The sequence below is a fragment of the Homalodisca vitripennis genome, chromosome 1 (assembly GCF_021130785.1).
Source record: "Homalodisca vitripennis isolate AUS2020 chromosome 1, UT_GWSS_2.1, whole genome shotgun sequence".
NCBI lineage: Eukaryota > Metazoa > Arthropoda > Insecta > Hemiptera > Cicadellidae > Homalodisca > Homalodisca vitripennis.
In genome coordinates this window covers 41,868,434-41,886,410 of record NC_060207.1, presented here as the reverse complement: position 1 = coordinate 41,886,410, position 17,977 = coordinate 41,868,434, and the positions used below count along the sequence as shown (strand labels likewise).

The following is a 17,977-nucleotide window of genomic DNA, read 5'->3' as shown; positions in this document are numbered from 1 at the left end:
AACTATAACTACACAAGTTCATGCATATTTAATAACAATAATGTAAACAGATAAAAGCTTCTTCGTTGATTAAAATACAAGCCCTAAAATGGGTGAGTGTTATACTAATAAAAACTGCAAACTTGGAAAGAGACACAATTGAAAACTGTGATGACAATAGTCATGGAAGGGGGTAGAGAGATGTCTTATTTACATAGAGCTCGAGCAGTCTCCTACAAGGGGATGCAAATCGCACAAATCCTGTACATAATACAGCAGCCCACGCGGCACAAAGAGATGGAGAAATATCGCTTGCAGATATACATATGATATGGGTCATGTTGGGTGAGAAATAAAAACAGAATGAGGCTTAAAGTAGACAAGGGATTGGAATTTCTAGAGGATATAATGTTAGTCCTTCAGCCACTTCCATTATTGGCAACTAACCATTACTAAAAATATAATGGTTTTAGAGAAGGGCTGTATAACAATGTATGCTGCACCAGCCTCTCTACAGCTTTCAGATGCAATCAGAAAGAACATGACTATTGTTATTATTTAATGCTCGGAAATTGTAAGGAAATGAAGCAAGATGTGCTACAGAGAATGGGGAAGCTTCCATTTTTAATGTACTCTAAAAGCGAGATAAAATTAAGAGAAATGAAGACTCAGTGGGCAATGTCTTCTTTATTACAGAATGATAATTAACCTTCCATCTTGACTTACTTGGTTTTCTTGATAAATTTATCTAAGCTCAGTGAAATGTTTTACATTATTTTGACATTTCAATGGTATTGAACAGTTCTTTTGTTTAAATTACGAATATTAAGATGTATTTAGGAGATATAACATTTTCTAAGGCATTTTCTGCTTTTTAACAAATGATTAAATGAACTTCAGAGACGATAAAACATTGTACAGTTGTATTTCAATCATACTTACTGTTAAAGTCATGAGGGTTTTAAATATTTTTACTGCTTGCGTAATTTATAATAAAATGTTGAATAATGGGATGGTAATTCGATCTGGACTTAAGAGTGAATACTGTATCCATTTAATTGGTTTAGAATGGCCCATATTCATATTTTAATCCCAAAAATTAATTATTATCATCTTTATCTCCCTTTGTCTGAAATCTTCATTTCCTCCTCAACCATTTTATCTGCACCAGCCAGAGGGAAACGTTAATTAAAGGTTGAGTTGTACTCAATTAAAGATGATTTAAATTACAACTAATTAAAATATTTTTATTACATTTAAATTTAGTTTAATTATTTTGTCTCTATAAAAGTAAGAACTCTCAAAGAAGTGGACTGTAGAGCTTCACTTTTAATGCTAAAAAATACAATGAATTTTGATAAATATTATCTTATCATAAAGAAATATTTATTTAATCTTTGTTATAAAGACATAGTCACGATTACTGTATAATACTGAAACAGTAAAACATGGTTAAAGACAAACCAGTGAGATTAACTACTGTAAATTATGAGTGGGAATGGGAATGGAGACAGATGACACAAAGATTGACATATGTATTGACTTACCAGTTTGGCAGCTTGAGCTGTCACCACATCGGGATATTGAATAAGCACTTGAAACGAATCTGTAAAACACAGTTTTTATTACGATCTATGCAGACAAAACTGTTTCATCAGTTAAAACTTAATGAACTCGGTTAATAATTATTCTCTGATAAGCACTCAAGTTTATGCAATATTTCTGTATAAAATCTTCAAGGAAAAGTAGATTATACATTGACAAATAATAGATGCTGAACCTGATGACTGCTATTTAACACTTACTGGAATGTACATCTATATGAATTAATTTAATATTATCAAATAAGTATGTTCTACCCTTTCCAAAGATTCTCAAAGCATAATTCAAATTCATATTTTGCTAAATTACACTCAACATTATTGCTATATGAATAATTATAGTATATCTGGATTGTATTTATCTAGATTTACACACTATTTGAAATGAAGTTTACATCAGAAATCATGTAATGCTCAGTGCAATATTAGAATAAAATTATATTTATGAAAGTGTGCATAATTACTTACTGTTTTTGGTGAACGTTACAATTTTCAAAACCTTTCCAAACCGAGAGAAAATCTGGAACAAAAACACTTACAGTTAGAGTAATATAGCATATTATCTTCCTTAAACATATAACTAAAACATTCAAACAAAGATACATTTATTGCATTTAGTGTATCTTGAAATAATTTTAAATTAATATTTAAATAACTGTATACTTAGGGACAGAAATTGTGGTATTAACTTACAATCATGTTTTTAAGCAAAGCCTGTGACTGTAAATGTTATTTAATACTTGCTCTACCTGTAAAGGTTGTAAACATAAAAATGTATTCAAAACCAAGGAGGATTTTAAAAGGTAAATGATGAATTTTAATAATAATGAAGAAAGAATGAAGTATAACAATCTATTTTCTATAGTTTGTGAAAATATTAAGTACGTTAGTATTTCTAGATCAAAAGAATTTGACAGGTAACCCGTAATAAATTTCCTACAGTAAAAAACATATTTAAATATTATATGCACATTTAAACTAATATGGGTACTTAGAGAACAGCAGCAGCTAGTGGTGGGAGGGTAAAGCACACGTAATGTCATTTTGTACAATCGATAAATTTTAATTAGCAAAACAAGATGCCACTAACTCAGTAAACCCACCTGTTGTCTGTAAGAGATTAATTAGCCTAACAAACTTTTGTCATTCTAAAAATATATTAAAAAAGTAAACAGTTACTGTGCAAAAAGTGAATGGAGCACTTATTGAAATTAAGTTTTACTCTGGTTTAATCTGAACAAAGTGAACAGGAAAGAAGGAAGGGGGTGGGAGGGAAGGAGGGGAGAACTTGTGTAAACAGCCTACAAACTTTCTGAGGCAACACACTGTACATTTCGCAGGTTGGATTCTCTATTCACACTCGGCAATTAGTCGTTTTATTAGTAAATCATTCGTATGCTAATTCTATAACTCAAACAACCTCCCGTACAACAGAAATTACGGCCAAATTACAGCCAGCCGTAGCACCAGGTGATGGGGTAACAGTGGATTAACTCTCTGCGATATTAAATGAGGCCGGGGTAATCAAACATTTATTGCTCCCACACTAGCACATTTATTACTATTGGGATACAAATAGTTAACTAAAGCCATAATGTAATAACGTTGGAAATAAAAAAAAATAATACAGAAATAAACAATCTCACTAGCACATTTATTACTATTGGGATACAAATAGTTAACTAAAGCCTTAATGTAATAACGTTGGAAATAAAAAAAATAATACAGAAATAAACGATCTCACTAGCACATTTATTACTATTGGGATAAAAATAGTTAACTAAAGCCATAATGTAATAACGTTGGAAATGAACAAAATAATAATAAAAAAATAAACACAAAGTGCCAAAACGAGTTTCAAAAATTGGTAACAAAAATATAGTACTATAATAAAATTTAATAATTGTACATATAATACGTAGGCCTACATCAAAATTATTTATTATGAAAAAAAATCTATGGACCATTGAATGTTATTTCAATTTAACCCATGTACAGTATTTACACTCTTACGTGGCGATCTCACTTTAAAATCTAGGCTTTGACGGTTAACTATCAAAAGTATTTTTATATTTTTAAAATGGAAATAACTTTGAGTGAGCCAGAAGTAAGTTAGATTTCACGTGTATCTGTTGTCTTAAAATATTACTCCGCAGATAACTCTGTCAATTTAACACTTTCAAACGTTTAGGAATCCATTATCTTGAAACCGTAAATATTTACATAAAACTATCGGTGTATAATAAAACCGTATTTGTAACACAATCCATCCCAAGACTTAGAGAAAAAACCTCAAGTGTAAGAAGAACAAACAAAAACAAGGGCCACGGAAAGTCACGTAAGAGGCAGGAAAAACACTTAGCTCTCCACTGGAATCCCGTTGTTTTAGGATCACAACAGGGATAACCGGCCACTCTGAGGGGATGAAGAACGTTTTAGGAGAAAATTTCCCCAGAGGTTTAAGAAATAAGATGACAGAACCGGTCAGTGGTCGACCCGGCCACCGCGCGGTATTGACAGATTTATAGAGTAAGCTGCCGTATCGGACGTCTACCACATTAGTCTATCCTCTTGGCACACTGTGCACACATTTATTGATTAGTCAAACATACGTCAGTCCTCCACTCCACTTGCGCTGGCTGCCCCGTCCGCCTTTCATTTAGCTAATTAACCGTTACACGTTACATTATAGCGGTCACGTTCACCGCTATGTCAATGCTATTATACGAGTATCCCAGTATAAGTAGCACTGTGTTTTAGTTTGCTGTATATTTTTATAAATATATAAATTCAATAATGTCTAATAAGTTTATGTTTATTTAACTTTTAAATTTTATTTTAAAAATGTTTTAACTTCATATACACCATAGTGACTTTGCTCTGTATCAAATTACGGGAGTTCTAAACTGTAGCTGCAAATTACTGATTTTAATTTAATCCATCATTTTATTTTTTACTTAAGTGGAAAATCCATAACATTCAAAAATAAATGAATAAAAATATAGTGAGTTAAAAATAGTACGACGGCAAAATATAAAGAATTTAATATATATAAGAATTCAATAATATATAAAGATTTATATATATATATATATATATATATATATATATATATTAATCTTCAATAAGAATTCTTCATAATAATAATATATTGGTATAACACAGTTTAGTTATATGGTAGTTATGTTGCACATAATAAACATGATTTTTACTTAATTGCAATAGGCTTAATTTTCAGGCTGCCCGTTCTAAAATGTACATTAAATATTCAAATAAATATAAATTCATATTTAAATTACACACTTTAAAAACAGACCTATCTTATTTTTTTAATAAACTTCAAAAGTAACATAGTTCTTAAATTAAAATAGCATTGTGGAATAAAACACACACCTCGCTCTATATTGTAAAATTAGGCCTAATGCAGACTAATAAGAAAATGTACTCGATGGATGTTTAGAATATTTTACTTATAGCAGATCTATGACTAAAGGAAGTAAAATGACCTCTTACTTCTAGTTACGATCGAAACGACAGAATTTTACAAAACCGATGAATACTTATTTGAGAGAGCAGAGCCACAGGAAGCAGCAAATAATCCTTTTACCTTCTGTGCCTTCCTGGCTTGTCATCTTTTACAAACTTTTTATTTGCTTTTCATTTCCTTTGACAAGGTAAATATCTGCCTGCCTGTTGGGAGACATGTGATTGGGCGAGAGCTGTGGGGCGCTTTTCTATTCCAATCTAACTGTTCTTTCCCCTTCCCGGATTATATTCAATAGAAGCGATCGACCATGTCTTCACAAAAGATCAAGGTATATTAAATTATCGTGCTCTATAACTCAGTATGACAGAGAGCGTAAAATGATTCTTTAATGCATTCTTTATTTTCATTTTTTAGCAATTTTTACAATTTTTTAGTTACTTATTAGTATTTAGAAATGAGAGATCAGTTCAAATTTCACTTTTTTAAACAAGTTTTTTTACGAATTCGTGAAATATTTATTTACGAGTTTTCACGTTTTAACAAAATTTCTAATTATTTCCTAAAACATTTCTCAAGCAAGAACATGCAATAACAGTAGGAACGGTCCACATTTCAGACACAACATTTCAAATTTAGAAATTTAGAGACACGATAGGTCTTCAAACTTGATATTTTACATGGATTGCGATAATATGCAAACTCTGTAACATTATTTGGTGAACATTTGCCCCAACAATTTTCTGCGCTACCGCACGAAGAGTATCTTTTATCTGACAGTTTAATAAGAGACGAAATCTTATAGTTTTCTAATAAATCAAATTTCAGAGTAAAACATATTTGAATTGGATTATATAGACTGAGTTTCTTCTGACGTTTATTCCATTCGCAAAATAAATCTAGTTTAGAGTTTGAATCAAATGTTGCTGTAGACTACTAACGTTTAAAGTACAGTTTGGAAATACAAGTCCGGTCAGTTTATTATTACTCAGATTTAGTAACATCCCGACTTGCAGTAAGAGTCGAAAGACAAAATGAATGTACAGGAGGGATTAGGTGAAGGCTAATGTTGTGATCAAATTTCCCTTCTTAATCCTTTCCCTTCAGTAATCACGGCGGACTTGGGGTAATGGATTACGTTCTCAGCCTCAGTCGCGAGCATTAACTCCAAACAAAGTTGGCGGGGAGAGAGCGACGCTGGAGAAAACTTCGTGTCACCCACCGCGCCGCGCCGGCAGTCTAATGTGACATGTGAACAATCATCGCGCTGTTGCCGCCTCCACGTGACGACTGGATGCCAACTCGACAACAGCATTTGCACGCTATCACAAGCACACCCATCCTTACTGGCCACTGTCTCACTCGCCGCGCCGCGCCGGCAGTCTAATGTGACATGTGAACAATCATCGCGCTGTTGCCGCCTCCACGTGACGACTGGATGCCAACTCGACAACAGCATTTGCACGCTATCACAAGCACACCCATCCTTACTGGCCACTGTCTCACTCGCCGCGCCGCGCCGGCAGTCTAATGTGACATGTGAACAATCATGGCGCTGTTGCCGCCTCCACGTGACGACTGGATGCCAACTCGACAACAGCATTTGCACGCTATCACAAGCACACCCATCCTTACTGGCCACTGTCTCACTCGCCGCGCCGCGCCGGCAGTCTAATGTGACATGTGAACAATCATCGCGCTGTTGCCGCCTCCACGTGACGACTGGATGCCAACTCGACAACAGCATTTGCACGCTATCACAAGCACACCCATCCTTACTGGCCACTGTTTCACTCGCCGCGCCGCGCCGCGCCGGCAGTCTAATGTGACATGTGAACAATCATGGCGCTGTTGCCGCCTCCGCGTGACGACTGGATGCCAACTCGACAACAGTATTTACACGCTATCACGTGCACATACATCCTCACACTCGTCGACAGACAAGTACGTTAATGAAGTACGTATTCAAGGATCCCCTTATCAATAGAGTCGTAACGGGGTTTCACCCAAGCTTTATTTGTTCTAAAGAAAAGATAATGCACGGTGCGTACAATATTCGGCGAACATCGTTGTACGAGTCTCTAATGGCATCAATTTGCCTTTTTTATGGCGTCTATACATCCATTTTGATAGTAAGTAAACAGCCGGTCGACCCTAAATTCTTTTAGAATTATTTTTACCTTGTGTGTGTTAAAGCAACAGCTAATTAATATAATCCTACAGAATTGTACAGGATGAAAGCACTTTTTCCTGTTAAATGTAAACAGTTCATCTCGGGCAAAGATGCTTTTTTGAATGAAATCTAAAAGTGGATAATTAATCGAAAGGATTTCATAGAGCGATCCAGACCGAGAGAGAAAAGGTAGGGCGAGTAGGGAGGGCAGAGCCAGCCGCAGAGCCAAGCAGGTCACGGAGGGCGCAGGGTGGAAAGCTTTTAATGGCTACCAGCCTCGAGTCTTAAAGCGGACCACAGGGGAGATTTTAAGCCGGCGGAAAAATAAATCTCCTGTTTTGATGGAGAAAATATTAAGAAAAGTGTTCTCTGGGGGATTGTAAGGGGCGCAACGAGGTACAAACTTTGTCTTTAATTGTTTAACCACTTCTGCCTGCTTTTGGGTATTCATGACTTCGTTTTATGCAAGGGAAAATAATAAGAAAGTTCTAACAAAGACAAATTAAATAAAGTACTTCGTAAAAGTGTTAATGGGGGTGGAATTAACATGATGAAATTGCCATTTCCCAGGTCATTTCGGAACAATTTCTATAATCGTTTAAATCGCTCTTCGTTGAAGGGTGTGTCGTAATATAGTTTTAAATCACAACAATCAAATTGTTTACTGACGTTCTGGTACTTTTTTGTTCAAATGTTTTCTTGCTACAAGGTAAAATACTGGAAAATATAAACTTGAACCGTAACCTTTTTTGTAGCGCCACCGTAAAATAAATAATTTCACATTGTAGACCATGACGAAAAACAATTATTTCATCCATTTAGTAAGACAACGGCTATGAAACTTTACCCGCCTTTAAATCCAATCACAATAAAATTGGGCAGAATGAATGGGCGTCGCGGAGTTTATAGATGGCTGTAAAAGTGTTTAATATTGTAGAAGAGTTTGTGCGCGATATCCATTGTAACGAGGACCGTAACTGTCGAGCATTAGTGGCGTGGCGTGGCGTGTGGCGGGGGCGTACCGGCCGCTACTCACATAAACCCCTTAGATTAACAAACTTCCCTGTTATGGCATGTAAATAATAAATGGACATTATCTGGCGCTCACTTCCCGATAAACACCTGTTTTATCATTACCTAAGAAGTTTACAGCCGAGTTTCTTACAAGTTTAGTATTTCATCCGGAAGCATCTTTTATGAGCAGGGCATGATGCGGTGTTAATGTTTTATGCCCCCATTCTTCCCGGCCCCTACATGATTTAGTTACCAGCCGACTGAGCAGTTGCGAGTTGCTCGGCCCTTCTTTCTTACCGGCATCAACAGTTTTCCGCTTCCATTCGCTCGACTTTTGTTGTCAACACTTTCCTTTTCAATTTTATTGCAATTTTAGAACATACAAAAAACTTACATCGTACTAAAACATATTTACGTTGAAAATATTTGTTGTTTCATAATTCTACATTAACTTCAAATTTGAGAGCGAACCCCGGTTTTAGTTACTATAAAATAGAAAAATGTCAATTTCAGGAATCAATTATTGATAAACTAAAAAAGGCATAATTTAAAGCAGGAGCACAGTAATTAAAAGTTATAAAATGATCATATATTATCAAGTTCGCATGTACTATCCAAATATCATATCTGATTTTTTTAACTGTTTAAAACTACAATAATATAAATTTGAATATTTAAATAATATCTTAGATCAAACAAAACTCATACAAATCCTTGCATTATGTTTGGTAAAAAAGTCGCAAAGAACGATAAAACACGTATCACATATATATTATAATTCATTTTCAATGGACTACAACAGTCAACGTTAGAAATACAACATGAATGAGTTTGTGTTAGAAGTATTCCAGATAGAGTGCAACTCCAGGTGAATGCACAGACTAAGTGTATTGAAGGGGAAAAGGGGGAGAACCCAGACCTCGTGTGTCACATTCTGAGCAAGCGACTGTGAGCGGGGGCCCAGCTCATTATTATATCCCGGCCCAACGTGTACTGGGCCCTAATTACTTCAAGATGTTCCCCTCCATCAAAAACACTTTCACTGGATCCCCGACATCGTGTGTCACATTCTAAGCGAGCGACTTTGAGCGGGGCCCAGCTCATTATTATATCCCGGCCCAACGTGTACTGGGCCCTAATTACTTCAAGATGTTCCCCTCCATCAAAAACACTTTCACTGGATCCCCGACATCGTATGTCACATTCTGAGCGAGCAACTGTGAGCGGGGGCCCAGCTCATTATTACATCCCGGCCCAACGTGTACTGGGCCCTAATTACTTCAAAAATGTCCCCCTCTATCAAAAACAGTCACTGAATCCCCGACATCGTGTGTCACATTCTGAGCGAGCGACTGTGAGCGGGGGCCCAGCTCATTATTAATACCAGGCCCATCCTTCACTAGGCCCTAATTACTTCAGATGAATATGAGAAATATTTACAATAAGACTAGGATTCAAAGAGAATTATTTCATTTAAGTGTCAACAGTATTCGGGATGTCAATTTAATAAAATTCACGGATGTTACTTAGTAATAACACGAACATAATTTTTGAATAAGATTATAATCGAGCCCATTAATAATGTAAAGACGATCAACGGGACACGTTCACTATAGGGAGATGTCGCTGTTTCATAAATATTAAATAAGCAATCCAGTACATCGAACCAGTGAATATTCAACAAGGAATGTGTAGATTACAAACTGGGTTTATGTGAGCGATAGGAATTTGAGATATAAAAAGACGAATGCTGGTTATTATAGCTGATATTAATAGTTATTTCTTCGGAATATCAAACTGGAAATTGAGGAAACAAATATGAGGGATGAGAGATCAAATAGTTCACGTACCTTTAAAATTTTGTTTTAACTAGTGCTATTACATTAATAGAGGGATATTTCAAGTAAGGTGATAAAATACGGTTGAAGTGAATTAAAATTAATTTGTTGCATGTGGCTAGTTTGGAGTACTTAAAAACATTGACAGGTATTATTTAGTGAAAAAGTAGAGTTTTACCCAACGGCTCACTATTAGTGTAAAGTATTAGTCAATTCAGCAGTTCTTGATGACAATAAAATTGATTCAGGGAAGCGGTCACAATAAAGTCTAGCCGATTCATAGCTTATCAATACGGTCCCCGAGGCCTGTAATGAAGATAAGTGACGGCTACTCACTAACGGCCCACTAGAGACATCCAGCGGATAAACTTTTATATTATTCCACATTGAGTCGGGGTTGGACATGCTGGCCATGCAATACAAGAAAGCAAGCAGTACACAGCCACGCACCTTTCCGTATCAATGAAGTCCCCGGCACCCCGGTAATGGGGATAAGTGACGGCTACTCACTAACGGCCCACTAGAGACATCCAGCGCATAAACTTGTATACCATTCCACATTGAATCAGGGTTGGACATGCTGGCCGTGAAATACAAGCAGTACACAGCAACGCACCTTTCCGCATCAATGAAGTCCCCGGAACCCCGGTAATGAGGATAAGTGACGGCTACTCACTAACGGCCCACTAGAGACATCCAGCTGATACACTTTTATATCATCCCACATTGAGTCAGGGTTGGACATGCTGGCCGTGAAATACAAGCAGTACAACAAGCAAGCAGTACACAGCCACGCACCTTTCCCTATCAATGAAGTCCCCGGAACCCCGGTAATGAGGATAAGTGACGGCTACTCACTAACGGCCCACTAGAGACATCCAGTGGATAAACTTTTATATGATCCCACGTAGGACCAGGCCGAATAAATTATTTGACAGGCTCTGAGCTATGGTTCGTGCGTGATCCCCATTATAGGCTCCCACCCCTCGCCTTCCCATCTCAGCCTTACAATAGATTCCCCTCTCTCCCATTATATCCTTAGGGGTGGTTCGCGAATTTTCCAGCCCGAGTTAATGACGCTTACGAGATATGTTGTTTCACCTTGCGGGTTCATTATATTAACAAAGGCGTATATAGCCTACTGTACAGCACATCGTTTCCTACCCATAATCCATATTAATCTTGGCGCGAAAATCGTATTACGAGTTTAATTGGTTAATCACGTTTTGGAATTTCATAACTCTGCAAACAACAATCAATTGATACTACTCCATATCAAAATTCGCGTTCAACATAGCAATCTAACCATAGCAATTTAATAATACGTATCAGTTTATTATTTATGTAAAATGTTGTTTAATTCAGAGCTATTAATGTAATAAAATTATCCATTCTTTGTTTGAAGGTTATTTTTGACGATGGAAGGATTGTGAAGGAAACAGGATTTTTCATTTTGCACGAGAAAGGGTCTCACAGAAAAGTAAAAAATTGCACACCATTGTTGGTCCGAAGACCATCATATGAATTGGGATGAAGCCAACATAATACATCGGGAACCACATTTCTTCAAAAGGAAATTAATTGAGGCAACTTACATTAAATTGGCAGACCAACCAATCAGTCAACCATCAGTCGAGATTAGGCCGCTTTGGTTGCCAATTCTAAAAAATGAACTAAAGAGAAAACCAAAAGTATCAAACGGATCAGATATTTGTAATAAACCAATGCGGAGTCACAATATGGTTTTAAGAAGTTCATCTCGCATGAACCAATAATAACGAAAGGGCCCATTCCTGTCCCCCTTCCTTTTTCTTTCCGCCATCTTGTTTTAGCCAGCCGTGACGATTACCATTGGCTAGTCCCTCTGGTCAGTCGTAGGTGGTTAGTAGACGAATGAAGACGTATTGTGACCTGTATTCCGTAGTTCAGTTTTAATGATTAGTGTTTTGTATAGTTTTTTATTAAGTGCATGTTTATAGAGTTAGTGAAGTTGACAAACAACATGTAGGTTGTGATTCCTGACTTAGGCGTGCCACAACGCTTTGGTAAGATTTGTTTATTTTAACCTAGTTTGTAATTATGTATTAGGTCAGTTCTTTACCTGAAGAAGAGATCAGATTGCAGATCTCGAAACGTAGTGTTACTGATTTCTTGTTTCACTGAACGATGGCAAATGTCCGGAAAAATCCTGTTTCCTTCAAAATTATCCATATTTATTGTAATACAGGTTTTGCGTATTCGGTATTTTGTACATTATGTGGAAAAGTGTATTTTACTTCAGTAAATAATATTAATTTTTCATAACAATACTTATTAATTCTATAATACACTGTGTTCAATATTCAGCATTCAATTCTCAGTTAACATATGTACTTATCTTTTAGAACACCTGCTGTATCAAGGGGTGCTCCTTATTGGTTGAATAAAGCGATATCTCACTTTAATTTCTTCATTGGTTATTTATGAAGAAACAACTGTAGAGTTAAAGTATTTGACACAAGTTTTATAGACTGTTAAATACACCACTTTCAACAGAAAACTACAAGAAAGAACTAAATTACATCAAATCTATTGCTATGTTCAATGGTTACACTACACAACTCATTGACAATATACTAAAACAAGCTTTAAAAAGAAAAAGTAGAAAAGATAAGACAACTTTAAGACCACCTCAAGACACAAAACATGAATTTATTTGCACAACATACAGCACTTTTTCAAACCAAATATGCAAAACTTTTAAAAAGCATACAAATAAAACTGTCACTCACAAAACAAGCAACAAATTATCCCAAATTTTAGGAAACCCTAAGGACAAAATTTCAAATGATAGTAAATCGGGAATTTATGAAATTGGATGCAATGACTGTGACAAAATTTATATTGGACAAACTAAAAGAACAATAAAAACACGATTCAAAGAGCATTTATCACATACAAAATATGGAAGAGTTGACAAATCTGCTGTAGCCAAGCACTGCATTGAATCAGGACACAGAACATCAATTACAAATGTAAAACTAATAAAAGAAATAACAAAACTAATGAACTTGAATGCTTGGGAAACACTATACATAAACAGAAATAAAGAAAAACTCATGAACAATGAAGAGGGCCCTATTGAAAATTCCAATCTTCTTTCTTCTCAATTTATTCAAAAATTAAACTCTAGTCAAATATAATTTTTCATACTGGCTGAAATATTTCCCAAATTTTTGTATTTACATTTTTACACCATATGTTATTTTAATATTAATTGTAACAAACAATGTGTAAATATTTATTTGTGGAGTTGCCTGAAGATGAAACCTTTGGTTTTGAAAGGCCTCGCCCAAAAAATAAACAATTTGGAAAAAGTTGTGTTTTTATTAACATTTAGTAATATTTAAAGAATTTTCCAATTGCTCCAAGAGTCTACAATTTGACACAAGGTTTTTCATACACTTCAACCAAAGCTGCACATAAACATTGACAACAACGATAGCAGTAAATATACAGAAAAAGCTCATCGTGTTGTAAATTAGCTATTCGTTTCAAGGTAGTATTTAAAATTCACATGAATAGTAGAAATCCCACCTCTGTGGACCCGATAAGACCACATTTAACCAAACAACGATAACTACACTGACGCAATCCAACATATATAAAGTACTCGACGGTGAGAAGTCTCTTAACTGTAACTCAACTGACTCATCTAATTTGGCCAAACGGTCCCCAGCCATCCATGACTCTTAACTTTCCAGACAGCCAACTACCCTTAACCTGCATTCTTGCATTCTTTTCATACACATCGGAATAATACTACAGCAGTGGATCAGTTTAAAACGGTTTTATCACAAGAACACTTGACATCTCTACCCAACCCACTGTTTCTTTCACTAAAATAGACCGTAAAAAAGGCTAAAATACAAATATAAAAATCGCAAAGCTATCATTACACAGACTGTATACATAACGCTCGACATGTTATTGCTGCGATGTCAAGCGTTATGCTGCCGACTTTATAAATATTTATTGTTTTACAAAGTCCGAGGAGCTCGGAGACGGAAGACGACATTCATGGACCAGTGGCCGTGAGATCAAGTCAGTCGGCAAGTTGAAGGCAGCGTCCGAGAGAGGAGAGGATTTCAATAGACGGAGAGAGGGAAACAAAGCGTATGATATCGACGTGGACTTCCCAGGGCGACCGTGTGTCAGCCCTCCGCGATATATTGTCACCTGGCCCTCCCCGTCTGTTTAGTTTATCTCACTCCAACAGACTTATTGTCCACACGAGCCCACATTTTATAACTCTGCCAGGACCTATATTTATCCATATGTTCCTTACTAAATTATTATTGCCCTCCCTGGCGCTAAGCCTCGCTTTCAAGAATGCGTGTTTGTGAGACAAACAGTCATATAGCTCAATTCCGTTCACTTGCAGATTCAGGTCCGGTAATGATCAGTATTATAGACATACAACATACCTCAAGCAGGGCTGCTTTTATGTATTTCGATGCCTTATGCATAAATACTTCGTCACTCCAGGTGACAATTTTTACTTATTCATTTACTGTATCGTTGTTTAACATGCAAGTTTATATGTAATCCAATATCTATAGTTATGCCTTTGAATGGATTGAGTTGTCACTGCATGATCTTCCCGTCAGGAAATTTCGTAGCTGGGTACTGACTGAAACTGTATACTGCAGAGTATAGTGAAATATTTCTACTGCCAACGATGCCAGTGATTTAACAGCAAACGATTTTACCATGTACCATTTATCAGAAAGGTGACAATTAAGCTTTGATTAATGGCAGGAATTAAAATATAGAAAGTTATTTTTACCGAATGCCAGCGGTACTGATGATGCTGTACTTGGGTTTGTGATCATTCTATATAAGGATTTAATTTCTTGCGACATTTTATAAATTGAGGCTGGAAAACTATATTTACAGTTGAACTATATTAACGCTGTGGATACGTGTAGGCAGATCAGTGACCGGATACACCTCAGTGTCTATCAATTTACTAATCCACAGAGAAGTCAGAATTGAATCCACTGAATTTCCTTTTGAAATGCTAAGGAGTTATACATAGTTGACGCTGTTGCGAGAGGAATGTTTCTTACAAAGAAAGCTCCCCGAAAGATGAAAGCAATTCCAGGAAAGCACTCCAAACAGAAACAACCTGATAAACAAGCAATGCACTTAGAGTTAAATGTCTTCCGTATTACACTACAAAGTGGATATTTCACGTCTGAAAAAGTACGGTATTAAAAACGAGAGAAGAAAGTTCGGGGCGGAGTAAACCGGCACTCGAGGGTGACAAATGAGCGGCCGAGTCGAGCCTAACAGATGGAAATGAAATAAAATAATGCGGCAGTCGAGCGGGGACAGGGAGGAGGGGAGGGGTATCAACAAGTAGACATTAAAGAGCTAAGTAGGATAAAGCGCAGATTATTGTGTCGTCATAAGCCGAGTTTTTACCATCCGCCGACTGCCTCATTGGCCGCTTGGCGGTACGTAATTGGCTTAGCGCTTGGCGCGGCACACCGCACAAGTTGTTGATCGACTAACTTACTTGGCCCATTGAGCATTATCAATCAGGCCGTGCACTCCTCAGTGCTCAGCAAATTGGGCGCGCGATCAGGTATAATTACAGGAAATAGAGAACAAATCACTTGTTTAAAAATACTTGGTTTTCCATAATATTCGACCAAATACAATTTCTTTCAATCCAATCTAAACTGTACAGCCACATTTAATTTCGTTTGTAAAGGCGTTAATCTTGATATAGTGTAGTAGTTTAACTTATATACACATACATAAACGTTATATATATATATATATATATATAAATTCCCAAACATAAACCAAATGTGGAATGTACTGAACCTGCATCTTCTGCGAGAGGCCTTGCAATGAATGCCTTATGATGTGATACCATTTGATAAAATTTCTGGAGTTTCCTCTTCTTACTCCAATAATGTTGTAAGTATGGGTACATATGAGCTAAAACGAAAGAAATAGTTTAATTAATCGTATCAACATGTTTATCTCAAGTTCTGAGAAGTCCCCCCCTCTCACCTTTAACAACCCAATGTTAATGTTAATATGTTATTTATACAATGTCCTTGCAATACATTTTCCACACAGCTCTTAGAGATGGGTAAAACATCACTTGAAATTGTTCTTGGTCTTAAAAATGATTCACCCCTCGCCAAAATGAGAGATCAGTTCAAACCCAAATTACAATACATTTAGTGGAGTGGTGAGAAATAACCAAACTATTTCTTATTTGATTCTTTATGTTGAGTTATAGCCCGATATTTGAGTCCATCTGTCTTAATTACATTTTATTAACATTTAGGCTTTAGTATGAATAAGTATCAATCATTTTAGATACAATAGTCAAAATATAGGTAATTTCAGCACCATTGACTACTCCACAATAAAAAATATTTAACTATATTGTTTTAGGTTGAACCACTTTCTTAGTTTGTCTTGTGACACTAGCCAATATTTAGCACAAATTAGTTGCAAGTGTGTTTGCTTGGTTCTATACCCTTTATCAGATTAAGAATGCTAGTGCAAATCGTCTATAATACGATGTTCCTTATAATTTACTAAGTTATTCCTTATCTTAAAATATTGCGGGTATCTTTCAAATTACAAAAATAGAATTGCCATGATTACTAGTACACGTACCTGATAGGAAAAGGTTAGGAAGAAGAAAGGTAAATGATGGGTCACCTGACATTTTACAAACTAAAATCTGACTAAACTTGACGATACAGTTGATTCCAACATTACAATATATCGTGTGTATTATAATCCCGATACTCAGTGAATCCTTTGTTGTTTGTTTTTATTGTAACGTTAATAAAGGAACATTTTACACACATGATATACAGAGTAAGCCTGGATGAGGAACTAATGTTATTATTACAAGTTATTTGAAGAGAGCAGACACAAAGTCCCGGCTCTGCGTGTTGCCTGATTAACGCGACTGTACGGTGTACGCGTCACTGCCGCTTTGAATATCGTGTCAAGCAAAACACAAAACAAACATCGAAACAGAATAATATATCACAATATCTTTTCTGAGCCGAGTTTTTCAACAGTTAATCCGTTAAGTGAATTTCATAATCAATTATATACGACAGTGTGATATTAACCTGAAGAGATTTACACGAATGAGACCGGCTTAATACAATTACAAGATAATTCCTTAAGCTTCGGAATTGTTCAATTAAAGAATACGGTATTCTTTTAGCTTTACTTCCATTACTATGTATACACTTAATTAAATAGTAATCTTCTTATACATAAATATTAATTTCAAAATGTATTGATAAGCACTAATGTAGAGAACCAATTTGGCCAATTTCGTAAAATATTCGTTAAAATGCATGAAAGGTTTTTGCGAAAAGAAAGATTGAAAAAGTTGCCTGAAATATTTTAGATTTAGAAAAAAAGGTAATATTTGTTACAAATCCAAATTTTACTGACACTAAACAGCTCTTGACACTTTAATTTAAGTTTGTCAACGAGGCTGAAACATTTTGTTAACATTTAATTTAGGCGATAAACAGTGCTTGATCAGCAGTGATGCAGTTATAGAAGACAGAGTTAGTATTTAAATTTTACTGCAGTTTGCGCCAATGACGAATAGAATGCACTGTAAATGTTATTTAAGTACTGTTTTAAAACCAACCTTATTGAACAAAGCTGTGAATGTTTTCACATATGGTACTCGAAATTGGTGGGCTATCTTGAAATTTTAGTATGGCATTTTTACACTGGCTTAAGGAAAATCCGAGAAAAGAACACTAAAATTCCTCAACGATCAGTTTTTTTCCAGACTGCAGTCTAATAAACAAGACATAAGACCTTATATACGATT

The 17,977-nt window shown here is 35.8% G+C and overlaps 1 protein-coding gene across 8 annotated transcripts in view; it reads right to left on the bottom strand.

Annotated features, from left to right (window-relative positions):
* Positions 1–17,977, bottom strand: part of LOC124360313 (polypyrimidine tract-binding protein 1) — a 412,476-nt gene that overhangs the window by 17,601 nt on the left and 376,898 nt on the right. For all 8 annotated transcript variants that reach the window (XM_046813832.1, XM_046813879.1, XM_046813823.1 and 5 more), the window contains 2 exons: positions 2,049–2,100; positions 1,527–1,585 (listed from right to left, as the gene is read on the bottom strand). In XM_046813832.1, coding sequence (XP_046669788.1) covers positions 1,527–1,585; positions 2,049–2,100 — 111 coding nt within the window. The remainder of the gene's footprint in view (positions 1–1,526; positions 1,586–2,048; positions 2,101–17,977) is intronic.